Source organism: Stomoxys calcitrans, chromosome 2 (genome assembly GCF_963082655.1).
Source record: "Stomoxys calcitrans chromosome 2, idStoCalc2.1, whole genome shotgun sequence".
NCBI classification, from domain to species: Eukaryota; Metazoa; Arthropoda; class Insecta; order Diptera; family Muscidae; genus Stomoxys; species Stomoxys calcitrans.
In genome coordinates this window covers 238074669-238102028 of record NC_081553.1, presented here as the reverse complement: position 1 = coordinate 238102028, position 27360 = coordinate 238074669, and the positions used below count along the sequence as shown (strand labels likewise).

General features: G+C 38.7%; 3 protein-coding genes across 3 annotated transcripts; 1 reads left to right on the top strand and 2 right to left on the bottom strand.

The window, feature by feature from the left end:
* Positions 1-309: 309 nt before the first annotated feature.
* Positions 310-11603, bottom strand: LOC106087966 (dual specificity mitogen-activated protein kinase kinase 4). Its single transcript, XM_013253201.2, has 5 exons — positions 11115-11603; positions 10308-11053; positions 10100-10240; positions 9964-10040; positions 310-6196 (listed from the first exon to the last, which is right to left on the bottom strand). The coding sequence occupies exons 1-5, from the start codon at positions 11143-11145 to the stop codon at positions 6022-6024; spliced, it is 1170 nt and encodes a 389-aa protein (XP_013108655.1). The 5' UTR covers positions 11146-11603; the 3' UTR covers positions 310-6021.
* Positions 11604-15517: 3914 nt separating this feature from the next.
* Positions 15518-19710, top strand: LOC106088084 (BLOC-2 complex member HPS5 homolog). The gene is made up of 4 exons (XM_013253388.2): positions 15518-15768; positions 15854-16210; positions 16576-16722; positions 16788-19710. The coding sequence occupies exons 1-4, from the start codon at positions 15691-15693 to the stop codon at positions 18735-18737; spliced, it is 2532 nt and encodes an 843-aa protein (XP_013108842.1). The 5' UTR covers positions 15518-15690; the 3' UTR covers positions 18738-19710.
* Positions 19711-25019: 5309 nt separating this feature from the next.
* Positions 25020-25784, bottom strand: LOC106087699 (uncharacterized). The gene has a single exon (XM_013252842.2). The coding sequence runs from the start codon at positions 25782-25784 to the stop codon at positions 25020-25022; it is 765 nt and encodes a 254-aa protein (XP_013108296.2).
* Positions 25785-27360: the final 1576 nt, after the last annotated feature.

Below are 27360 nucleotides of genomic sequence, written 5' to 3'. Positions count from 1 at the left end.
TTGTAGCAGTGTGCTGTACACTGAGTCAATCCGGTACGTACAACCGGCTGCCATGGAATTGGTTAAATTTATTGATTAGCCATTGCTTTTAAGTTTTAATAAGCAAGATGCGCCCGTAAACCTAGTTTGTAAGACTCCCTGAATACAAGTGCAAGGCTGATTTCCACCTACGCATTTTATCTTTCCATGAAAATAAGACCGATCCTACACCAACATAACCACCCACCTACATAAATCAGGTTAAACAATTGAAGTATATTAAAACCTATTTGCCTCCGTGACCCAGAAAAAACAAAAGATCTTATTAGGTATGTTTTTACGTGTCTTCAACCATTTCAACACTTTTATTGTTTTATTTAATTAAAAATGTCTTGTATGCGTGTATATTAAGTTGTTTCATTTGTATTAAAAAAACCTATGCCGAGTTTTGGTTTGCAGTAAAATGTTAGTCCTTAACATATCAGCCTACATCATCATAACCTTACATTCTAGACTGCACGAAAAACATTATCAAACTTCCACACTTCAGCGACAAAGTTCTGTTAGATAATTCAATTGAAAAATCTCGAAATGGAACGCTGTCCCCCATATCAAACCCCAAAAACACGGCCTAAAATCAAAAGTGGGCCAAGTCTCCGGTGGTCCGCCCCGCCCACCGCCTAAAAAGCCCAGGGAACGGACACAGAGACGAGTCATGGATCAAAAAAATATTCAAAGCTCATGCAGACCCACCGGGACAATGTAGGACAAAAATAAGAGGACTTTGGGAGTCATGTACGAATATGATAACCGAAAAGGCGCACAAGTACCTGTGGCCCACCACAAAAGAGACGAAAAGTCGAAAGAACCGTGAAACCATGCAAATTGCAAAATTTTAATAACTATTGCGGATCGCTCATTTACGAATAACGGATGGGCAAATAAAAGAAGAAGAATAGGAGGGCAAATGTGGGGGCCGCCAAATAACCCCCAAAGGAATATATGGGAGGACTCAAATAATAGTTAATGCAAGTTAATTACAAATCTGGTATTAATTCTACGCAGTGTCTGGGTAACCACCCGACTCAGAAAACAAATCCCAAAAACTGACGTGTAGATCGAACGGCACAACATGGAACTTAAATAAAAGGTATTTGAAAGTAGAATACGAATATTAGAGACAAAGTGTCTGAAGTCATCCAAATATCCCCAAACGCTCATGCAGATTCACCAGATATCATGTACGAATATGATAACCGAAATTGGGGACAAGTACTTGGGGGGGCCGCAAAAAACCTCTAAAGGACATATAGGGTGATGGGGACAAATTGAGGGATTTTGATAGCAGAATACGAATCATACTTCCCAATTTGCATGAGGTTGATCAAGGATGGATCTGTGGCACTTTAAAACTGTTGCATTTTACATTTTACTGTGGTAAAACTAGGGCACATGACTCTTCCCCTTACCCTAATTTTTAAAAACGTCAAATCTCGAGGAGGCTGAGACGATTCATGTGAATTTTTGTTTGCACTCCTATAACCTAAACCCAAAAACCAAAATTTGGTATCCCAAAAAGATCTCAAATGAACAGTATTTGAGGGCAGAAAACGAATCTGATATATAACTGTGGGTCCAAGTGTTTGGCGTGCGCCCCACTCCCATATCAAATCGAACATATTTACCGACCATGGCAATATTAGGCTCAAATCGAAGCTATGTGGTAGTAAAGCACGAAATCAATACCCACTTTCGGGAAAGTCGCTGGGAATACACCTCACCCCCCAAATATGACATATTTACTGACCATGACCATGTTTTTTTTTTAGCTTAACTACGTACTCTTCCAGTAAAAATTTGGAGGAGAGTTTGAGTAGCATTCTTTCTATTTTGCTATTTATTTGAATTAAACAACTGGTTTCCATAGGACATGGAAAAAAAACTACAGTAGAAATTTGCAAGCTCCCAATTATAAAACAATCAAAATTTTCCGTTGGTATATAAAGACTTCCAGTAAAAATTTTTGCAAACTTACACAAATTTTTGAGTAAACGAACACACTTTAGGTATGCAGTGCATTGCGTTGGCAAGTGGAAATTTAGGAATTGAAAGGGGCAAAGACAGAGTAGCGTTTATTGCCATTTAAATTTCTGAATGTTGTGGTCAGGTTGGCACAAAGCCGATTCCATATACGAGCAGTTCGGTCAAAAAAGGAATTCTCTATGTAGTAAATGGTTCTCTCAGCTGACTAATCCATAACAAGCGGGTGTGAGTTCCTAGAAAGACTGATATTTCTGACGAACATCTTTACATCAGGAATAAGAAGGTTAATATCTGTGGAGCACACACCATTGAAGAATCAATAGAACAGCGTCACACAAACCACATTACGGCGATGCTTAAAGGAAACAATAGAGTTGGATACCCAAAAGTCACCAGCAGTCAAAACCAGCGCTCTTCCCTTAATATGGCCCAGAGGTTCCGAGGAGGATTTGGTTGCTCCAGCCGATATATGTGAATTATGGGCTATGCATCTCCGGCCTGCTGTAGGTAGTATAGATATTAAGAAGGTTAGTGTAGTAATTCTTCCACCGCTTCAGAAAGCCCAAACGCTTGGAACGGTCATCACATTGTATCTTCATGCCCAGAACATGAGAGAATCTGACTGCTCATTGATTGCATTGAGTCAGAGGCTCAAATAAAAGGTATTTGAGAATATAGCATGAAACTTGAGTCTACTTTCAAGGCCAATTGTCTGGAGTAAAGCATGAGCTTGACATTCACACTCGTGGCGAAATGTCGCCGTCGCATCCCCAAAACGGACATACGAGAGCTGCTATATAAATTTCTAGCTTAATCATATTTATGCACATTTTTGTCATTAAAAACAGTTTTTATATGGCGTATGACACATCAATTCGACGTTTTGGTCGGTCAAAAAGTTTGAACTGGTTTGAGCCGATGTGTGAGAGCTGGCATTGTCATGACGTGATGTGCTACTCAGAATTGACCTTCCTATGTTGCTCAAGCGAAACAGTAGTCACATGAGCAGTTTTGCTGAAGAAATAGGCCGATCGATTGTTGTTTTGTTTCGGGCTCATACGCATATATCCACGTTTCGCCGCCTGTGGCGATCTCAAAAATGTATTTTGAAAATCCGCGATCATTTTTTTTTTAACATTTCTTCGCACTAATGTACAAGAGCCTTTTTTGCGCGATTGTCAAATTGTGCGGAATTCAAAGAGAATTATCCTTTTTTAAGGCAAGTTGTTGATGCAATATCGAATCAATGCTGGATGCCTCTATCTATTAGTATGTCACATGACGATATTGCATGGCAAGTTCACGCACGGCATCAATTTTCTCCGGTACAATGGCCATTTTTGGACGGAATTCGACTTTGAGCGAGCGTCGACGACGACAGTACTAACAACATTAAACCAGTTGTTAGCACTGGTATGGTTAGTACTATAGGATGGTTCTTCATTGCCATACAAAGATTGAAGTTCATCAATGCCCTCTTATCGTTATAAACCACGTCGAAAATTGTGAAAAATGGTCGCACGAAATTTTTTTGTCAAATTCATGTTTTCAGGTCACTGTTAACAACACTAACGATGGTCGTACGTCAAAACGTTCTGAGTACGATTATGCTAGAAAATGTTAAACTATCCATTGGAAATGTCAGATTGGAACTGGCATCACTTAGTGTTGCCTAGGCCAGAAACTTATAAATCAGCCCCCGTTTTTGGGAATATGGGATTCAAATAAAAGCTTTCCGGATATCACCTTTCCAGGTCAAGAGTCGTCTGGAGACATTCCTTCTGATCAATACCCTCAAAAATGAAAATGTTTACCAACCGTGGAAATATGAGCCTATAATGAAAGGTATTTGGGAGAAGAAAATAAGTCAGAAAACCAAAGTTGTCGCTAAGAGTTTTACACCGCCTCACCCCCAAAACGGACCTATAGACCCAACATAAGAATAAGGACTTTTCAAGATAAATGTGTTTGGAAGTAGAATATGACAAGATCATCATTTCGGATATGTAGGTCGATAATGACAACATGGAAATCAAATGCCAGGATTTTGAGAGGAGAGTACTAATCATTTGGAAGTAAAAACTGTTATTCAGGAGACTTGTAGCACATCTCCAATTCCATTTGCCGTTTATTCAACGCTAACGATTGGAAACATCTTTGACTTTCATTTTGCCATGACCAGAGTTCAGCATGCCAATCAAAGATGTGTTTTCATACACGAGAAGTCTGAAGCATGATCTTCAATGTTTTTAGTACAGTCTAGTATAGAAGAGCGTATGTGGATGTAGATTTGATTGATATAGACCGCATTGCATTACATCTTGTAGTTGAGAATGTTGTGGACGAACAGTTGGTGACTTACGTGCTAAAATTCTAGTTAGTTTATAAAAAAGAGGTTTATTACGCTGAGTGAGAGACAGACAGAGAACAATACAGAGCTAGGGTTCAGGTTAATGTTGGAAGCCAAACGGGCGGATTGACCGAAGATCTACAATGGCAGAATTTTTTGTTCCACATTTTTCAAATTGAGGCAGCATAGCAGCAGCGGCGGCGGCGACGGCAATCAATTCAAGCTCTTATTGTCAAGCAAAATACGGGGTCGGGTGGCATGCTGTTTATTTTAATAGACTTTGTGTTTGGTTGCTACTTGTAAAAAAACGTAAAGTAACCTCTTCTCTCTCGTTTTGTTTTGTTTTTTTTTTATTTTTGTGATTTTTTCTTGATTTGTTTATTAATTATAACTAGCTGATCTGCTTACGACTATTTTTCTACGTTGCTACAATTGCTACAGAATGTGTCTTTGTTTATGAATATATTGTTAACAAATACTTTCAATTAGTTACGTGTGGTTTTTGTTGTTGTGAATATAAAAGCAGCTTTTACATCATCAATGGCAAATTGTGGTTTTTTCGTCTTCTTTTTTTGTATTATATTATCATATATATCAAAAAGTGAAAAAACAAAATGGACGCATGCGGGTGATTGCTGTTATTTTGTATTTGTTTTATTTGTTTTATTTTTTTAATTTTTTTCTGCGATAATTATTTGCTGTAAAGGGCCAAAGCATTTCATTCGGAAAGAGAAGCTTGCGCAGCTTTACATTGTAAGTGTCATCCGATCTGTATTGGCATTGGCATTAGCATTGGCATCAGTGAACAATTTCTTTTATCGACAACCTGAGTTAAAGCCTTTAGTACATTCAATTAAAAGTTTCTTCACGCACACACTCAGAGACGTACCGCAAACGGGCCTTCGGCGCACTTGCAGTCTCGGATGAAATGCATCAGTGAATTAGGTGTTCCTATGTATGTATGTATGTATGTATGTTATATATAAAAAAGCATTTATAAATTTATTTATTTCTATGTAGGTATATTTTTGTGGTTTTTCTGGGATGGACAAGACCCTCCGATCGTCCCTCCCCAGTTTGTTAGTTTTTCTTCTCTAATTATCCATCATCGTCAGTGTAAATTTGGTGTCTTGGCTTACTGGTACTGTCATCGATACTATTGCTATTCATCGAAGAGGAGCAGGAGGAGGAGGAGTTGGAGTTGCAACTTAAATCATTTTATTATTTGTATGACATTTTTACACAACTTTTCTCTTTTGTTATTTTAAAAAATACAAGGCAAATAATTTTAAACGTTAAGCTTTTGTTATTTGTGACCTTTTAAAAGTCTATTTTCTAATTTAAGCCTTCCAGCAAGGTTTATCATTTTACATTTCGTTTTTTTTTTCTGGTTTTCATAATTCAGTTTTTCTTTTTTGTTTGTTTGCTTTCAATTAATGAACTACACTACGAAATTTTCAATGCGTTCTAACAACATAAATCTTACTTTCTATCAAGTAGACAACAGTGTGTGTGTGTGTGTGTGTGTTTGGTTATGTGTAGTGTTTGATTTCTTTTCCTAAGAGAGGGGGAGCCTTTTCTTAGTGTGTTATGCTTACTCTTGAATGGGGGGTCTCTTGATGGGTGGTTGTATGCAAAATTGATGTCCATTAACTTTCAGCCGGCTGATTTGTGGTGAACTGCGTTATGCCATCGTTTTCCATGGCTTCTAAGATGTCCGTGACATAGGCTGCAACGTCAGTATTGCTGCGTTCACCGCGAAGTATAAAAGGCATCTGCAGCAGTCGGTCGTATTTAGGTCGTTCACTTTCGTTTTTAATTAGGCTAAAAAAGAGAACAAAAGTGTTAGGCATTCATTTCTATTTTTGACATCTGGAAATCCTCGATACTATGAATGCAATAAACATGTGCTGGTTTTATGTGTGCTAAAGTGCTTCAGCCGAAACAATTTTGTCAAGGTTCACCCAATATCTGCTGCTGTTCATGCCTCGAATTAGAATAATTCAAAAACACGAATCTGAACGTCGACTTTTCGCAACATTTTCGCAAATAAACGAATATGCGATCTAACAAGTCCCCAAGCGGGTGTCTACTTCAATCAGTATCAATTAATAAGCCAACAAAGAGTCTAATCATATAATGGGGACTCTGAAGAGTCCATGCAACTCAAAAACATGTAAAATGGTGCTAAGTTCGGCCGAATCTTAGGTACCAACCAGCATGAAATCTGTTCAAAATGTTCACAAATAAACTTTGTTGAATGGCATATGTGTTCATTGCGTATTGAATTTGCGCCAAAATAGGTTAAACTCGAAGTGGAAAATTTCAGCCAAATCGGAAGAAAATGTGGTATCTAGCGGCATCAGCAGTCAAATCGAAAGACCACTTTATATGGCAGCAATATCAAAATCTGCACCGAAATGACCCCTTTGCAAACCTCAAGAACATACTTCAATAAGGCACAAATTTAGAGCGCATATCTTCATGGATATATTTACCGTTGGGAGCAATATGGGTATCAAATGAAGTGTATTCGGAATTAGAGTATAAACGTAATATTAAACTTTGTTCCAGGTTTCTGCGGACCGCCCGTCTACAAAAAAAAACTCTAATGGACATGTAAGGCGACCTGACGTATGTAACTGGGAGAAGAAATAAACTTAAAGAGTCTCGTTTCGAACTCACACGTGTGCTCTACACTGTCCTCACTTGCCGTGAGTATGTGGAGCACCTTGAAAAATCTCGTTCATGACAGAGTTTTTGGCTATGCTATTATTTGAATTAAAGCATGTTAAATTTATGGGTCGATTATGGATGGCAACCTTTGCTTTGTCAGTTGACAAATTAGCATTACGAATGGCAACTTTCAACTGAATTTGCCACCGTCAGTTGCTAAAAATAGGATTTTTCGGCAACCAATTTTTTGTAGTTGCTCTGTTATTTTGATTAGTAAATAAGCACTGAAATTAAAGGGAAATTAATTTTTTTGTGTTCAAATTGTGTTTATACAAACAACATTGGTGCGTACTTCTGAAGAATAGTTGAGTGTGGAGATATTTTAAAACAAGGAAAAAATAAAACTGGCCGGCAAATAAAGAAAAAAAAAACAAAAATATAGTTCAACAGTGCTTTAAATTAAAAATAAGGTATTTATTCACGGTATTTCACAATTTCTAGCATTTTTATAATGAATTTAATTATTTATTTACACATTTTCTTGCTGCGGGCGAACAAAAGACTATTACCGACATCAATTGAGAAAAGTTGTCATACATAATACAAATTTTTATTTTAGTTGCGTTGTCAGACAACCACCCAACTGAACGTTGGTTCCTATCCATAATCGACCCATTAACCGTCAGAAGGTGTAAAATACCCTGTATGGAGTCCCAAAAATATGTTAAGACCGAAGAAAATAACGAAAATAGACAAAACTGAAGTGCTCTAAAGTGCATTTTTAACAATTTTAATGGAAAGAGCCAGGAATAATTTTTATGTGAAACCCAAAACAAATTCGCAGACAAACAAACCACCGGGCATGATATGAACCAACTACTAAACGATGTACGTCACGTAGAGCGTTGGACTCTGATGGAATCTCTACACTAATGCTGAAGAATCTGGCTCTTCCTGGAGTCGAGTACCTTACAAATGACCTCATCCTGTCTTTGAACACTATTATAGTACCCGATGTCTTTAAGATGGGCAGAGTGATCCCGTTGCTGAAGACTGGAAGGACCCGAGAAAGGGGGAGTCGTACAGACCAACCTCCCTTCTCTCACCAGTAGCCAAGACGGTTGAAGAACTACTACTCCTGAGCCTCGTCAGAGAATTTTCATTTCCCGAGCATATCAACATGGCTTTCGAATACTGCATAGCAACACAACTCCTTTGCATGCCATCACCGCACACATTTGCAGTGGCTCCAATCAGCCCAGGCCAGGACGGTCCTCGTCACACTGGATCTATCGAAGGCATTCGACATGGTCAGCCATGCCAAACTATTTGAGGACATCGCCCTCCAGGCTGAGATGCTGGGTCGCGAATTATCTATGTGGTCGCCAGTCATTTGTGGAATTTAGGATTAGAAAATCGAGACGAGTTCCCCAAAGCGGAATGACATCTCCTGCACTGTATAACATCTACATATTCTCCATTCCACCCCTTTGAGACGGCATGAAGATCATATGATATGCGGACGATTGATTGTACAACCATGGCATCAGGCTTCCCACGCATTGATGACATTTGCGATAGGTTAATTGTCTACCTCAACGAACTTGCCGTTTATTTCGCTGCGAGAGAGATATCTGCCACCAAATCTTCACCCACATTGTTCATTACAGATATGCGTGAGGGGAATAATGATCTGAATGTTATAGGCGATGGAGAAACAATTCCGACCATTAAATGAAATACATGCTGTCTAACCAACGCCTTCTAGGATGTAATCGCAGAGACCTTCCAAATCATCGTCTTTTGGATAGGTATCCACCGCCCAGAAGCCTTTAGGTAGATCTACACAATCTGGAGCATGAGGTTTGACGCCACAAGAGAGAGCATTCATACCAAGCGGATCTAAACAACATTCATGCAGACACGGTAGCAGATGCGGTGAATAGCTATCGGTGAATGTGGTCCTTGGAGAACAACCACCTCCCATTGCACCTGAAGAAATTGAGCTCCCCCAGCAAACCATAGCAGTTCTGGCTCAATTACGATCCGGCAGATGCAGCCGCCTCAAACCCTATAAAGCAAGAATTGATGCCGATGTGCAGGATGTATGTCCCGATTATGATCAGGGACCACACGACGCACGTCACCTGTTTAACTGCCCAGATATTAAGATATTAAAACGAAAATAATTTTTTGTTCTCTTATTGTTGTTATACCCACCCACATATTTGTTTAGCGATACACGTCATGCTCCTATAGGTGAGCTTTTATTACAGTCGGCTTATTTTTAAAGGAGAAAATGTGTTATTTTTTAGCTACCAAAAACAAATACCATTAGAAAAAATTTGCATTTGAAGATTTCTTTGGTATTGGAGAAGAAATGTAAATCTGATTTTATAAGAAAAGCGTCTATTATTCGATAAATAGAAAAGGCTCAAACTTAAGGTTTTATTTTAACTATGATGACAGATAAATAAAACTGACAAAATCAAAGTTTTCATATGCAGTCGAATCCGATTCAAATTTTGTTTCAACTATCGGATGTTTTCAACTATGCGAAGTCCTGATAATTGATATACGTTTCAACTAACCGGAGTTTTTAGATTTAAGAAAGTTTCCAATAGCGGAACTTCAATAAGTAAGTGAGGAATAGATGCTGTGTATCTAGTGAGAAACTAGTGCATTTACTTAAAACGTGACATTGACCAAGGCATTATTATTATTAATGTTTTCAATTAAGCCGAGTTGATACCATTGAATTGTGACTTTTTTGCCAAACATTTTCATTTCAATGAACTGGAGTGAAATGTGTTAAAATGCCCTTAAAATCATTTAGTTCAAGTGAGTTTTTTTCAATTAAAAGGTGTCCAATTAAGCGGATTCGACTGGGGAAACAACGGTTTTAGAATACATACCATGTGTTGACAAATTCTACAAATTCTGTTGAAAATTCTTTGCCTTGATAAAGTCGCGGCGGATCTCCTTGAACAACCTGTAAAGTATACATATATAGATACATTTATATGCAACAATGCATACTGTTTTACGTACTTGGCACAATTGTTCAAAAACTGAGTCCCATTTACGATATGGAAATGTGCCGGTAGCCACTTCCATTAATGTAATACCCAAGGACCAAACATCACTTCTCACATCGTAACCTTTCGCACGTTCAGGATCAATTCGTTCAGGCTAGTTGGGGAAAATCAAGAAATGCGTCAATCTGTAAAATCTTAACGTGGCAATGCAATGTAGTTACCGCCATGTATGGTCTGCAGCCAGCATCTTTCGTTTTAGCTATAGAATCGACTAACTGACCCGAAATGCCAAAATCGCACAATTTAATATCGCCTCGTTTGTGCAGCAGAATATTACTGGGCTTTACGTCGCGATGAATTATCTTCAGTTTCTCCTTCAGATAATTTAAAGCGTGCACTGTGGCCACTGTTATCTTGGCCAATATTGATTCGGGAATCCTTTGATTCTTATGTTCGAAGATGTATTTGTAGAATTTATCCAGGGAGGTGTCCATGAGCTCCATGCATATCCAACAGTCGCCTTCTTTGAAAAGCGCTCCATAGAATTGAACAATAAAGTTGCAATCGTTCGACTTCATAACAACCTCGAGATCCATGAGAAGTTGTTTCTGTTCTTTCTCGTCTACTGTTGAGCGAATGCGTTTGACAGCCATAACCATATCGTTCTTTTTGAAAACCATTTTGTTGACGGCACCAAATGCTCCCCGCCCTATTTCGCCCAAGTCTTCCAAGTCCTCCGATGTGAATTGGTAGACATCGTTGGCGTTAGGGCCAACTTGCAATTTGCCACAAGCCTGCTGCCGTATCCGCTCCCTAGTTCTCTCAGTTGGCATATTGACTGTTGGCAAAACGACCATACTGCTTGTGGACGAAGCCGACCCTGACGATGTCGATGACAGGGATGATGGTGGATGACGTTGTACTAGTGGATTTAGATTCAATTCATTTGGTGGCGCACGTGGCCTTCCTAGAATATACAAACAATGTATGTATAGAAGGGTCTACTTACAAACTCCTCAAAACCTTACCTGCAAATAAATTCCTCGGACGTTCCGTCATATTTTTCGGTATTTTCTACAATCAGGCTATTAGGGAGACCTGTGTTCACACACCCTTCTGCTGTTATGAAGACCACTGAGCACGACTAAGTCTGTAAATCTATTTTGCAGAATCCAAAGAATACTTATGTGCTCTCGAACAGACGATACAGTGGACGACTGACTTTTTAGTTTGTTTTCCGAAAAGTTTCTTTTTAACAATATCCCCACCAACAACAGTGGATGTGGGAGAAATTCGTTTGTGCAAGGACCTCGAAAATCCGCCAAGCGCAAGAAAACGAAAAAAATTACCAAATGTCAATTAGAATGACCACCGCATAATGAGTTGTAGAAGAAAGAGCGGTACCCGAATTGCAAGATCACGAATATTAATATTTACATATTTATTTTTGGATATACAGAAGTCAAAATGCTGATTGATTATAGGATTAGATTGGTTTTTGCAAAAAGAATGACAACCGCATAAAAGTCGATTTTCGACTTATCGATTAGTCGACATTTTGTGCGAATAAAAAAAAATCGAATAATCGATTATGAATCTGAAATTCAACTAATCATCTTTCTCATCGGCAGGGCTGAATTATTTAAAGGTTGTCTCATTTGCACAACAACATACTGCTCATTAAAGGCTGCATCTGTATTCTTTTTTCACAGTTGAAACACACAAAATTTTCACGGTTACTTTTTTGAAACACTACAAAAATCTCAATGAAAACATCATACTTTTATGAAGATTTTTTCATAAATAATAAGGAATTTCGTACTAAATGAAATCAGCAAGCTTTTTTGCTTCAAAATCTATTATCTAAAAAAGGAATCACGAAAAAATGTCGCGAAAAGCGAACATAGTGCCAGCCATATATCCATATTTAAGGCTCTCGTCAGCTGATTCTATAAAGGGAAAACAGATGAGTGAGCCATAACATCCAGATTTAGAGATGTTTTGGCTCACGAACATAGTACCAGCCATAAATCCGAAGTTAAGGCTCTCGTCGGCTGATTTTATAAAGGGAAAACAGATGAGTGAGCCATAACATCCGGATTTAAAGATGTTATGGCTCACGAACATAGTACCAGCCATAAATCCGGATTTAAGGCTCTCGTCAGCTGATTTTATAAATGGAAAACACATGAGTTAGCCATAACATCCGGATTTAAGAGCAGTGTAAACGGGGTTTAAAAACCATATTTTGAAATTTTCATCTTGTCATCAATCTTAGTGTTGTCAGATTAGAGTAAATTTCCCCACACAGGGGATTTTTTTCGTGATAAGGCTTGTACTATATTCGCTTTTCGCTATATTTTTCGGCGATTACTTTTTCTAGATAATAGATTTCAAAAAAAAAAAACTTGCTAATTTCATTCAATATCACATTTCCCGATTTCATATGTTAAAAATTTAATAAAATTGTTAATTCATCATTGGTTTTCAACAGTGAAAAACGAACATAGTACCAGCCAATAGGGGAAAATATTTATCTTTAGGGTATGGGGATTTTGGTGGGGGAAAAGTAAAAAAGTTGCGATTTTCTAGGGGAAATTCATCAACATTGCAAATAAATAACAATGATACAGTAACAATTTTATTAAAATTTTACTATAAGTAATGAGGCTCCCATAGTAATAATAGCTCCCATTATTTATTTATTTCATTTCATGCAATGCGAAGCCATCAGGCCTATAAATAATCACACTATGCATAAGACGTACTTTTTCTAACATAAGTTAAAAAACTACTGAATTAAAAATAAAAAAATCAAAAACTTAGAAAATGGAAAAAAATTTTAACATATTTAACACTTTCTGAATCTAGATAAAACTAAATAACAAATAAAAAACAAATTACTAAAAATTATAAGCAGCAACTGATTAAAAAAAATCCTACTCAAAAAAGATCAACGTAATAAATTAAAAAAATTATTAAAGCATAATAAAAAAAGTAATACTTAAACCAAAATATACAAAAAAAAAATCACTATATTACTTTTGGCTTTGAAAACAAATTATCAAGAATTATAAATAAAAGAGCTTGAAAAAAAAAATAATTAAAAAATATCACTTAACAAAAAAAAAAAAGAATTAAACAAAATGGAAAAAAATAAGTAATACTAAAATCAAAAAATAAATAAATTACCAATAATACGCACGATAAAAACATTCCGTTAAAGTTGTTGACAATTTGACACAAAAATTAAAAGCGCTGAAAGTGTAGACGAAGACGATTTGATAAAGATCTTGTTGACAAACTGAAATTCTTTAAATCCGTAGGCAAGGAGTTGTACAAACGTGCAACCCTTACAAAAAAAGTACTACTCAAAAAATTATCTACCCTCGGAAGAACCAACTGATTAGTTCTGGTAGAATGACAAAAATTAAATTCATTAACAAGAAAAATTGGAGACCGACATTTCAATAACTTAAAAAGAAACAAAAGCAAACGATAATTAACATACGACGGGAAATCACAACCGAGAAAACGACACACATAGGGAGTTATATGAACACGACGACCTACACCTACACCGACGACCATCATCCTTGTTCGGTTCCTAGAAGCTCTATTTTTTATGGTTTGATAGAGGTTAGGTATGTAGAATAAAATTGTGACCTTCGACTAAATTTATTTTATATAAAATTTTAACAAAATCCATGCTGGTGGATTTCCAAGCCAGTGCCAACCCCCCATTTGTGGAAGTGGTCCGACCAAGACAATATGCAGGATTCACTGAATAAGGTTAAGCCAAACGATCAGCCGACATAAATTTTTTTTTTAATTTTTAGCAGTATTTGACATTGAGGATGCCAACTTGATCTCTTTTTACATTCTTTGTTTGCGTTTTTTCCTTAATGATGTTCATAGGTCTTATCCATATTATGTTTTCGCAAGTGAAAGTTATTGTCAAGTAGTTTGCTAATATGAAACAACGTTCAAAAATTGGACACGTGAAGAACTTATGGGGTCTTGAGAATATGGATATCAAATGGATAAATTACGAATATGTAAAAGTATCTCTAAAAATTTAACCCGCGAAGGACCTACGAGGTCTTGAGAATTTTGAACACAGTTAACATATTCAATAGGAATGACAGAACAAAAAGAGAAAGAATGCAACATATATATTTAATGATTAAAAGTTTTGGAAAGCAAAAATTGCTTAGGATTTTAATAAAATCACATTTACGAACTATGAGAAAGATATGTTTAAAATTAACAGATAATAAAGAGTGATTTTTTTGAGGTTAGGATTTTCATGCATTAGTATTTGACAGATCACGTGGGATTTCAGACATGGTGTCAAAGAGAAAGATGCTCAGTATGCTTTGACATTTCATCATGAATAGACTTACTAACGAGCAACGCTTGCAAATCATTGAATTTTATTACCAAAATCAGTGTTCGGTTCGAAATGTGTTCAAATTTTGACAAATTTTGTTCAGCGATGAGGCTCATTTCTGGTTGAATGGCTACGTAAATAAGCAAAATTGCCGCATTTGGAGTGAAGAGCAACCAGAAGCCGTTCAAGAACTGCCCATGCATCCCGAAAAATGCACTGTTTGGTGTGGTTTGTACGCTGGTGGAATCATTGGACCGTATTTTTTCAAAGATGCTGTTGGACGCAACGTTACGGTGAATGAACACATTTCGAACCGAACACTGATTTTGGTAATAAAATTCAATGATTTGCAAGCGTTGCTCGTTAGTAAGTCTATTCATGATGAAATGTCAAAGCATACTGAGCATCTTTCTCTTTGACACCATGTCTGAAATCCCACGTGATCTGTCAAATACTAATGCATGAAAATCCTAACCTCAAAAAAATCACCCTTTATGTACAAAGCATTTAGCGCATAAAGCGTTCTATTTATCCATAAGCTGGCGATTCCGATAGATTGGTAAATATCCCAAATACAAATAAAAATTACAAAAATATTGGTGCTGTTGTAACCACATTTTCATGTAGAGGTGGCGATCCTCGTCAAACCACTGTAGGTGAGCAAGTTCTTTCCGGTCCAAAGGACCGATCGCCGCGGGAACAGGGTGGCCATTGGTTATTTAAAGGCGCCACCCGACCTCTCACTAAGACTCTCCGCTCGAAACCGCTGATTGTCCGCTACTGCAGTTACAGCTACTCCGGATGGAACGTTCCACTATCCGCAAACTGTTGACTCGACCGGTAGCTCGCAGCTAAGCTTCCCGTGACAGCAATAAACACCACACTTAGCGGACCCCAATGCTACTACTACTATATAGATGTATCGTGTAAATTGCTCTTACTTGGAATGACAGTGTTTGATGATTAAGCATCTCTTTAGCTGTGCTATATTTAAAAGTACGTTACCATACGTTTACTGTTGATTAGCCATTAGCTAGTCGGATCTGTTCTCAAGTAACCACTTTTTTTGTAAACAAATGAAAAAAGTAAAAAGTCCTGTGAGATTTGTGAAAATGGAATCGGAATACAATCTCAAAGAACAAAACTATTAGATAAATAATAACGAATTGTATACAAAGAAAGTGATTGCATTGATCTCATATATTGCCGAAATGAATTTTTATTGCCTAAGTAATTTCATTGACTACTCGCTGGCAATCCACCAGCCTTTGAAGCACAATCGTATCAAGGTATGTCTATCTGTCATCTATCAGTATTTGGGTCATTTGTCATTGCGTCCATTGTGTCCTTCGACCCATGCGTTTTTTATTTCAGTACACTTGTTTCGACATTTCGGAGAACTTCATTGTTTTGGGAGCATCGTCCGGCTCGCTTTACCTCTTTAACCGGGAGGGCAAATTTCTACACCTCATACCCAGCAAGCATGGGGCGGTGAATCACCTATCGATATCTGCCAATGAAAAATTTGTGGCCTTCTCAACACAGCGTTCGGTGGTGTGTGTCTATGTGGTTAACTTATCAGCACAGTCGGTGCCACAGGTCATCTTCACCAACTTGTGTAGCGACCAGTCTGTGCAAGTAACATGTGTTCACTGGACAAAGGACGAAAAGCAATTCTATTATGGCGATACCAAAGGTCAGGTCAACTTGGTGCTGTTGTCCACATTTATTGTAAGTGTTTCCCCATTCGAAATGAAAAGTTTAATTTTGATTTGTTCTCCATGTTATTATCTATTAACTCATTGTTTGTGTGTAAGTGACTTATTACTCTGAAAGGTTCATTGTTCTCTAAGTACATAACTTGCAAACCAAAGCTAATTATTTCGAACTGCTATAATTTGATCATTCATTTGTTTGTCAATAGGACATTTGCTTTTGTTTTCTAGTTTTCTCATATTTTTCCCATTTTTTGGCATGAAATGCGAATAGGTCATTAGAGCTGTTGTTTAGCAATCGCACTATCCATTGTAATGCATTTTCCATGTCAGAAATAATGCTGTTCGCGCACACTAATCTTTCTTTCGATTCGTCCTAAGGGCACCAGTCTCATAAACATGTCCATTCATCCCATACTCTTTTTGGAATCTCCAGTTGTGCAAATTGATGACTTTGAGTCTCTTTTGCTGGTCTCCAATTGCACCAAATGCATTTTATGTAATACGGAGTACGAGGAATACAAACAGGTATGTTTTTGCCCAAACAATAATAGTACGGCAGCAGTGATTATTTCACCAATTTTCCCCCGTAGATTGGGAACAAACCCAGAGATGGTGCTTATGGGGCCTGTTTCTTTATTTCATCAAATGAAAGTCACCAACCCTCTCGAATTTATTGCGCCAGACCTGGTTCCCGGTTTTGGGAAGTGGATTTTGAAGGCGATGTCTTGCAGACACATCAGTTTAAATTTGCACTGGCCTGTGCGCCGACAAAGATACACAAGGATCAGGACAGTGAAAATGACAATATGTGCGGTGACAATGAGGGCAATGACGAGATGCTGGACTACCAGGCACAGAATTTGCAGTTTGGCAGGATACAGAGACTTAAACAGGACTTTTTGGTGGCCTTTACTGAACTGGGCCTGTACATCTTTGATGTGCGCAGCTCCACAGTGGCGCTGTGGTGCAATCAGTTCGAGAGGATAGTGGATTGCCGTGTGTGCAATGACGATATTGTGGTTTTCACACAAACTGGCTCCCTCTACTCCGTGCAGCTGCACACACTACAATCACAGGCCTGCTCGCTGGTGCGTCAGAGCAAACTGCTCGAATGTGCATGGCTAATGCGTCGAAATGTTAAATACTTTGCCGATAAGGCGAGAGAGGACTACGAGCTGGGGATGCTGAACAAGATAAAGAATTTTCTCATAGGACGCCATCAGTATGAGTTGCTCAATGACTTGTCGGTAATATTTGACGCTATTGCTCAATGCGAAAGCAGTGGCGGTGGGGACAACAACAGTTCCGGCGGCTCCACTGCCGAAAGAAGCAGTGTGGGAGCCTCTGGAGCCAGTCAATGCCATAGAAACTCTGAAGACAATTCGCCGCAAGGTGTCTACGTACTAGAGAATGCTTTCTGTGATAATCTCAAGAGCCAGAAGGGCGAAAAACACTTTAAAGACGCCTTGCTAACGGTCACCGGAAAATTTGGTAAAAACATCATCAAATACAAGTTCAACATATTCGCGGAGGAGCAGCAGAAATTTGTCAGGGACCTAATACCGGCCAACGAACGTTCCCTGCCCTTCAAAGACATCAAAGCCATGTATGAGAACGACGAAGAGATTGTTTGCCGTTCGAAGAAGGGCCCGTCTGCACCAAGTTCTTCCGGCCGGAATGCAGGAAAATCGAAAGCCGCTGGGACTGGTCAACACATTACGGCCGAGGAGAAGACGATATATAATCTCTATTTGATTTGCAAAAGCTCCAAATTCAGCAACACGAATTTTGTCGAACGCTACCGCTCCCTATTCGATGAATATTCGGCGCCAGAGCTGATCACTCTACTTGAAAAGCTGGCACAAGTGATGGTCGAACATGGTGATGACCCGGAGCAGGCGAAGCGGCACTGTTATGAAATGTACTTCCATTACTTGAATCCCGAGCTGATATGGGAAATGGACGACACTTCTCGAGATTACATCACACAGGGATTCATCCTTTTGAATTCTTCCGAGGACATTGTACGTTGCGACAACTGTATGTTCCCTTTGAGATTTGACAATTCATGCCTGTTCCATGAACTAGGCTCAGTGCTGTTGCGCTACTACTGGTCACGCAATGAACAGGTCAAGTGCTTCGATGTGCTGAACCGTGTCCCGGCCCTTTTCGATATCCTAGCCAAACTCTACTTAGCCGAATACAACATGGACAAAGTTCTGCCCATCATTCTGAACTACGGCCAACCTGATTTACTTGTAGATATGGGTAAAAGTTTCTCCCTCTCCGCCTGGTCCAAGTGTTTTGAGCATTTCGTTGAACTACATCAGGGCCGCCTAACGTGCATCAACTGCGAGTGCGTGACTACGGTGGAGAATGTCAACCGGCACTTTTTCTACACTTGGAATTGTTTCTTGGGCATTGCGATAGACTTTATGCAGGCCGAAGAAATACTTGCATTGATTTTCAAATGGTCCAATTTTATACCGAATGATGCCATTGACCGCGAGTTCTATTCACGTTGTCTACTGAAAGGTTGACAAAGATGGCGACATCTTAAGCAACCCGGACATTTTCCAAGTGATTCTACATTCCGCGTTTCGCCTCCTTCGAGATATCGTCATTTATCACTGTAGAAAGTGTCGATACCGATAGTCAAAGGACATCTCGAGCGGAACTGTTTCCCTAGTCCCTAATATAGCCAAAAAAGGAAACATTTAAAATTAACTCTAGCATTTATATTTAAAGAGTTTCAAGAAAATTAATTTGCACATCTACACGTTGAACCAGTCATCTCTACCCTACAGGCAGATTTGAGGCTTTTTCCAACAAAGCTCCACTCTCCAAACTCTATTTAAATATTTATCAATAATTAATAACAAATTCGCTTTATTATATGGTCTCCACTATATTTTGCTTTAATATTTACGACGGCGAATCATGTAATCCGCAGTCCCCATTGTATAAGCCAGCCGGACAAAGTGCATGCAGTATTCAGTGGTTCCTTCTTCAACACTCCATTGTAGCGAAATTATTCGAAACTTTATTAACTGTTACACCTAAGTAGGCTAGGCTAGTCCGTTGATAGGCTCTTAACAAAACAAAGAGTAAATACAAAAAGAAAAAAAAAAAATAATTTAAAAAAATTTCAAAAAAGATTTTTGTAAAATTGAAACAATCAAAAAGAAATGAAAAAAGAAAACATAGGTACTTTCTACTTTCCAAATTACGTTAACGAGCTACAGCCGTACGGACGAATGGAGATTTCTTTGTATGTTGACGGACGTCACTACTGTATGATGGCGATACACAATTTATAAACAAAAACACACACACACACACACATTTACATAAATATTTATTATTCAAATTGTAAGTGTATTTACACTGCAATTATTTTTATGTATTCAAAAGGTTATATATATATATATACAGACATATACTACACCGCATACACATATATAATATATAAATATGTTAAAAAAAGGAAAAATATAAATAAAAGTAATCCAATATACATACAAACATACGTCGATTAATCAAATGTTTGTGCAAGGGGACGCTTCATCGAATTCGGTTTATCATCCCAACATTTGCCAAATGTGACCCTCATTGTCCACAATCTGCAGTAGCGCATGGCCTAGATTTCAACTCCCGCAGACATAACAAGTAAAAGCGTGCTAAGTTCGGCCGGGCCGAATCGTATATACCCTCCACCATGGATCGCATTTTTCGAGTTCTTTTCCCGGCATCTCTTCTTAGGCAAAAAAAGGATATAAGAAAAGATTTGCTCTGCTATTAGAGCGATATCAAGATATGGTCCGGTTTGGACCACAATAAAATTATATGTTGGAGACCTGTGTAAAATGTCAGCCAATTCGAATAAGAATTGCAACCTTTGAGGGCTCAAGAAGTAAAATAGAGAGATCGTTTTATATGGGAGCTGTATCGGGCTATAGACTGATTCAGACCATAATAAACACGTATGTTGATGGTCATGAGAGAATCCGTCGTACAAAATTTCAGGCAAATCGGATAATAATTACGACCTCTAGAGGCTCAAGAAGTCAAGATCCCAGATCGGTTTATATGGCAGCTATATGACGTTTTGAACCGATTTGAACCTTATTTGACACAGTTGTTGAAAGTAAGAATAAAATACGTCTTGCAACATTTCAACCAAATCGGATAGGAATTGCGCCCTCTAGAAGCTCAAGAAATCAAGTCCTCAGATCTGTTTATATTACAGCTATATGAGGTTATGAACCGATTTAAACCATACTTGGCACAATTGTTGGATATCATAACAAAATACTACGTGCAAAATTTCATTCCAATCGGATAAGAATTGCGCACTCTAGAGGCTCAAGAAGTCAAGACCCAAGATCGGTTTATATGGCAGCTAAATTAGGTTATAAACCGATTTGAACCTTATTCGACACAGTTGTTGAAAGTAAGAATAAAATACGTCTTGCAAATTTTCATTCCAATCGGATAAGAATTGCGCACTCTAGAGGCTCCAGAAGTCAAGACCCAAGATCGGTTTATATGACAGCTATAATAGGTTATGGACCGATTTGAGCCATACTTGGCTCAGTTATTGGATGTCATAACAAAACACGTCGTGCAAAATTTCATTCCAATCGGATAAGAATTGCGCACTCTAGAGGCTCAAGAAGTCAAGACCCAAGACCGGTTTATATGGCAGCTATATCAGGTTATGGACCAATTTAATCCATACTTGGCACAGTTGTTGGATATCATAACAAAACACGTCGTGCAAAATTTCGTCCCAATCGGATAAGAATTGCGCAGTCTAGAGGCGCAGGAAGTCAAGACCCAAGATCGGTTTATGTGGCAGCTGTATCAAAACATGGACCGAATTGGCCCGTTTACAATACCAACCGACCTACACTAATAAGAAGTATTTGTGCAAAATTTCAAGCAGCTAGCTTTACTCCTTTGGAAGTTAGCGTGCTTTCGACAGACAGACAGACGGACGGACGGACGGACAGACGGACGGACGGACGGACAGACGGACGGACAGAAGACACTGGCACTGGGTTCAAACCAGTGATACGAAGCGGGTACCTTTTTCTGCTCCGCTCCGGCAATTGTTTTTTGCTTCGCTCCTATTACTTCCAACATCCATGCCAAGAATGGTCTGATTCCGTGTCTATTGCTCCTATATTCAAAGATCATCCGACTTTACTTCTTAAGCATATACCGGAAGCAATTCCTAACCAAATGTTAAAAAACAAGTAAAATCTACGTGCCGAACTTTGGACACTCACCACCATAGATACATTTATTATCCTATTTTATTTTAAACCTACATTAATGGCCAAATATGGGCCGATTTGGATCATATTCGGTTCAGGTACCTAGAAGCGATATAAGTCATAGTTAAAATTTCAAGGAAATGAGGTTATAAATGAGGATTACATGGTTTAAGATCCCAGATCTGCAGATCGGTCCATATGGCTGCATCTATTGAAATATGGTATGATATGGACCATACGCGATTCAGAGATCAGGTGGCCTAGTGCAACTCCATGTTTATATCAAAGTATGGTCCGATCTGGACCAAATTTGGTTCGGACAACGGGAAATCTAGGCTAACTCACTGCTCTAAATTTCATCGAAAAAGGAAATACAGCTTTTATGGGCTTAAGACCCTAAATAAGTACATCAGTCTATATGACAGCTATATCCAAATTTGATCCGCTCTGGACTATGTTGAGTGCGGATAATGAGAGGCCCAGAGCAATTCACTGTTTAAATTTCAACGAAATCGGGTAACAAATCGGGCTTTTGTGGGCTTAAAACCCTAATTCGGCAGATCGGTCTATATGCCAGCTATATCTTAATATAGTTCGATCTGGACCAAACTCGTTGCGAATGTCGGCAGAATGTCACTGTGCTAAATTGCAACAAAATCGGGTGATACATGTACCCTTAAATCGGTACGTCGGTCAGCATGGCAGCTAAATCTTATTATGGCCCGATATAAACAATTTTCGAATACGCTGAGAAGTCGAGTTGCTGACTTAATAGGGTTATGTACAGACCGTTCATTTTTGGGAGGGTAGATTAGCATATCTATGGCTTAATATTAAAATGGCCTTCCTCGATTTTTTTGCCAAAATGGCGTTTTTTGTTTATTTTGGATGACAAATGTCAGGTGCATCTTGCCTCAAAATTTCAGGCGGTTGCAATTGCAAATAACAGAGTTACAGTCATGTGCAAAAAAAAAAAGGGATTCTAAAGCGCGTGAAATGAGAGCTTTATAGTTGGTTTATAGCAATATATTAATGCACGTAGAATGCAAAAAAAAATCCGTTACGAAAAAGTCAAGCCTGTCCTGTTTTTATACCCTACACCATAGGATGGGGGTATACTAATTTCGTCATTCTGTTTGTAACACCTCGAAATATGCGTCTGAGACCCCATAAAGTATATATATATTTTTGATGGTCATGTCGTTTTTCGTCAATCTAGCCATATCCGTCCGTCCGTCTGTCTGTCGAAAGCACGCTAACTTCCGCTACTTTTTATTAGTGTAGGTCGGTTGGGATTGTAAATGGGCCGAATCGGTCCATGTTTTAATATAGCTGCCATATAAACCGATCTTGGGTCTTGACTTCTTGAGCCTCTAGAGGGCGCAATTCTCGTCCGATGAAATTTTGCAAGTGGTGTTTCGATATCACTTCCTACAACTGTGTTAAATATGATTCAAATCGGTTCATAATCTGGTATAGCTTTCATATAAACTATTATAAATCTAATAAGTACAAGTCTTTGTTCAATTTTGTAGAACAAAATTTTGGGCCTTTTTGTTAGCCATATCCAAATATAGACCGATCTTAACCATATAAAACACGGATGTCGAAAAGCCTAACATAAATCACGGTTCCAAATTTCAGCAAAATCGGATGATAAATGTGGCTTTTATGGGCCCAAGACCCTAAATCGACGGATCGGTCTATATGGCAGCTATATCCAAATCTGAACCGATCTGTGCCATATTGCAGAAAGATATCGAGGGGCTAGATAAAACTATCGCGAATTTCGGTGCCATCGGACAATAAATGCGCCTTTTATGAGCCCAAAACCTTAAATCGAGAGATCGGTCTATTGGCAGCTATATCCAAAACTGAGCCAAATAGGAGAAGAATATTGAAGAAACTAACACAACTCACAGTCCCAAAGTTCGGTGAAATCGGACAATAAATGCGCTTTTTATGGGCCCAAGACCTTAAATCGAGAGATTGGTCTATATAACAGCTATATCCAAATCTGAACCGAGCCAAAATTGGAGAAGAATGTTGAAGGGCCTAACACAACTCACTGTCCCAAATTTCGGCAACATCAGACAATAAATGCGTCTTTTTTTTTGGGCCCAAAACCTCAAATCGAGCGATCCGTTTATATGACAGCTATATCTAAATCTGGATCTTTCTCGGCCAAATTGAAGGAGGATGTGAAAGGGCTTAACAAAACTCGCTGTCCCAAATTTCGGCAACATCAGAAAATAAATGCGTCTTTTATGGGCCCAAAACTTTAAATCGACATGTCGGTCTATATGGTAGCTATATGCAAAACTGGACCGATGTAGGCCAAGTTTCAGAAAAATGTCGAAGACCCTAACACAACTCACTGTCCTAAATTTCGGCGACATCGGACAATACATGCGCCTTTTATGGGCCCAAAGCCTTAAATCGAGAGATCGGTCTATAATGCATCTGTATCTAAATCTTGACCGATCTGGGCCAAATTGAAGAAGGATTTCGACTGGCATAACACAACTCACTGTCCCAAATTTCAACAAAATCGGATAATAAATGTGGCTTTTATGGGCCTAAGATCCTAAATCGACGGATCGGTCTATATGGGGGCTATATCAAGATATAGTCCGATATAGCCCATCTTCGGACTTAACCTGCTTATGGACAAAAGAAGAATCTGTACAAAGTTTCAGCTCAATATCTCTATTTTTAAAGACTGTAGCGTGATTTCAACAGACAGACGGACATGGCTAGATATATATACCGGAAATGGATATTACGATGAGTTGCAAACGGAATGACAAAATGAATATACCCCCATCCTTCGGTGGTGGGTATAAAAAATCATATAAAATTATATAAAGCCATCTATATAAACCTATGAAACTAAACGCCATGCTTCGAATCTTACCGAGAATTTCAGAAAGACATTTCATAAACATCATCTATTAATGCACTAAAACTGGGAGAACCCATTAAGGAACAGGGGATACTTCTCTCATATCAATGAGTGCGGTCCGATTAAAGTTTAAGCTGAATGATAAGCGACTTTATTTTTTATGCCGAGCCCGAACGGCGTGTCGCATAGCTACACTACGTTGTAGAGTTTTAAAACACAAAACACACCTCACAAATGCAGCCACCATTAGTAAGGGCATAATCACCGCTAAAAAATTTTGTGATGTCAACACCGGAATTTGAACCCAGGCGTTCGGCTTCATAGGTGGACATGCTAAACAATGCGCCACGGTGGCAGATCTTTTTTTTTGAAAAATTTTAAATATAATTTTTCACTTTTGAAATCCGACCCCAATTTTACTTAAATTTAAACGCGTTTTTAATAAGGACTCTAAGTTTTGAAAACTTTATTTATTTTATTTTTTTTGCCTGTTAAGGCGACGATTATTTTATTTTATAATTTTCATTTCTATTTCTTTTTCGAGACGACCTAATGATCCAAGAATTTTTTCCCTCTATTTATTTTATATCGAGAGCCGGAGTAGCTGGAAACCATTGCCTACACTTTGCATTTTCTCAGGTCTTCTTCATACTGTACATCGGTTGGTAACTCAAGGCTAGGCTTTTATTTAAACCCCTGTTTTTGTATTCGATTTGTTTTAGCCGATTGGTAAAATCCTTGGCTAGTTCCGTTCGCAACAGGGTTTGCCTCAGCGCATACGGTGGGGTGGTGGAGGATACATGTTTGTTTAGAATCCACAACAACTGTTCGTTCGACTGTTTCGGTGTGTCACTCTCAGATTTGACTATTTCGTCCTGAACCATGTGCCGTCCATCACCAAAACATTCGTTGCGGTTGTTAAGTCGAAATTCACGGAGAGCTAGAAACTGGGAGCTTATTTGATCGGCCTGTTCATCTGGCAACGAGGAGAGCGTATTACCAGCATCTGTATTTGCATCGACGGCGACGCTGCTTTTCGACGGCGACGCTGTGGAAGAGGATGAGTGGTGCGATTTCGCCATCCGCTCATAGTTGCACCTTTGCTCTGTAAACTGAAATTTGCAATTGTTCGGTAACGGACATGCCTCCTGGTTGGCTAATAATTGCCTTATGGACACATAGTTGCTGCTGGTACTTGGCCCCGCCGATTGTATTGAACTGGCCGAGTTTCGCCTGTTAAAGTTTTTCAATGCCGTTACCGAATGACCCGGCCCTTTAACCGTTGAACTTTTCCTGCCATTTGTTTTGATGAATGTGCTTTTGGTTATGGCCTGGACTTGGCAACCGGGACAATTTTTATTAGTCAATTCACGGTTTTGCAATGAGGATTTAAGGGACATCACTTATGGTGCGAACGTGTTAGGCGACGGAAGAGGATATATCGACTGTGGCCACTTCTGTTCAAGGCTAATATTGTTTATCAACAAACACGTTAGGTAAACAAACAAAACGATGTTGGCCTTTCCACTTGTTTAGACCATCGTTGTTTTGTTGTGGTTACCACTCGCCCACACCGGCATTTCACCATAGCAACCGAATAATAAAGCCGAACAACTCTTACCAACCGATGTTGAAGTATGTAAAGTTCCTGTTTAGATCAGTGTGGTTGTTGTAGCGTAAGTGCAAATGCAGTGCAGCGAACGACCTTTTGCGGAAACCCCCGACGGAATGGACAGGTGCCAGCCAAACTTATGCTTAACATAACAGCGTCTCTCACACTAGGCGCTTAGTTTTTTCAAAGATGGACTGCAAGCTAAAACTCAACATAAAAAGAAAGATTTTCTGCTGGTACAATTAGTCTTAAATATTTTTCGGTTAGAAAAGTAGTATTAGGTACTTCCATAGTTTCATGTACCACAGTGATGTTGCAGGGCATTACAACTCATAGTGAATTTGCTTGTGACACTCAAACGTAGGGGGGAAGAACCTATTGTCAATTATGCCGAACGACCAAAAGTCGTTTTCCGATTTTTCCATTGAATTATCTTTGAATTTGGCACAGGTTAATTTTAAGGTCTAGAAAGCCAAAGCCTATTAAAAGTGAGGGAATTCGCCTAAGATTTCGATGTAGCTTCCGTACGTATGTATGTTGGTACCGAATTCAGTCAAAGTCGGTTCAGATTTAGCTACTAAAGGTGCCATATATATTTTTGCCAAGTGGAATGCTTTACCTGCGAATGTAATTCGCACTTGTTTTCTCAAAGACTGCGACTTCTTCCTTAGGTATGCCCATCTCTTCAGCAAATATTGGCCAGGTGTTTTCGGTACAATGTGATGGCCGGAATGTTCATCGAGTGGTTTTAGAATCATATTGTCCGTTACACCAATATAAGCAAAGAATTGATCTACATTAGAGTGTACCAAACAAAAAAATCCAATAAGCCAAAGCGTTCGGTTAACGTTAACACGTGTAAACACGATGTCAATTCATGGTGAAAACATAAGCTGTGGACCTGCGCCACTACTGTTACTGTGATAAAATGTGCGGTTCGACCCTGATTCCTGATTGTTCCTGATTCGGCTGAGCCATGTTCATTTGTCCGCCTGTCCGTGGACCCTCTCTATACCACTTGCACGTCTATCGGATTTTTGTAAATTTTGATTTTTTAACAGCTTTAATAGGAAAGTTTTTCAAAAAAAAAAACCTCATAAAATTCAGAAAAAAGCATGAAATCCTTATTTGAATCGACAGTACGGTACATATAACTCAATGTTTGAAGATTTTTTCATGCAAAAGTTAACCGTGACTGTGTCTCAAATGGTCCATCCTCTTAGTTAAATTTTAGCATACTCTTTCCAACTTTTCATCCGGTATCTCACGAATAAATGCTTCAATGTTGTCTTTCAATGTGTCAATTGAAGCCGGTTTTTTATAGACACAAGATATATTCATTTACAGATAGTGGCAGTTGCCCA

What these genes read in the sequence shown, in the direction of transcription:
- LOC106088084 (XM_013253388.2), top strand. Translation starts at nt 15,691, where the DNA reads ATGAATTTTTATTGCCTAAGTAATTTCATTGACTACTCGCTGGCAATC. An exon ending in TGAAGCACAATCGTATCAAG is followed by an intron (nt 15,769 to 15,853) that starts GTATGTCTATCT and finishes TTTTTATTTCAG; the next exon opens with TACACTTGTTTCGACATTTC. An exon ending in AGTACGAGGAATACAAACAG is followed by an intron (nt 16,723 to 16,787) that starts GTATGTTTTTGC and finishes TTTCCCCCGTAG; the next exon opens with ATTGGGAACAAACCCAGAGA.
- LOC106087966 (XM_013253201.2), bottom strand. Translation starts at nt 11,145, where the DNA reads ATGACGGAACGTCCGAGGAATTTATTTGCAG. An exon ending in GCTGCAGACCATACATGGCG is followed by an intron (nt 10,241 to 10,307) that starts GTAACTACATTG and finishes TTCCCCAACTAG; the next exon opens with CCTGAACGAATTGATCCTGA. An exon ending in TTTTTGAACAATTGTGCCAA is followed by an intron (nt 10,041 to 10,099) that starts GTACGTAAAACA and finishes TATACTTTACAG; the next exon opens with GTTGTTCAAGGAGATCCGCC.
- LOC106087699 (XM_013252842.2), bottom strand. Translation starts at nt 25,784, where the DNA reads ATGTCCCTTAAATCCTCATTGCAAAACCGTGAATTGACTAATAAAAAT.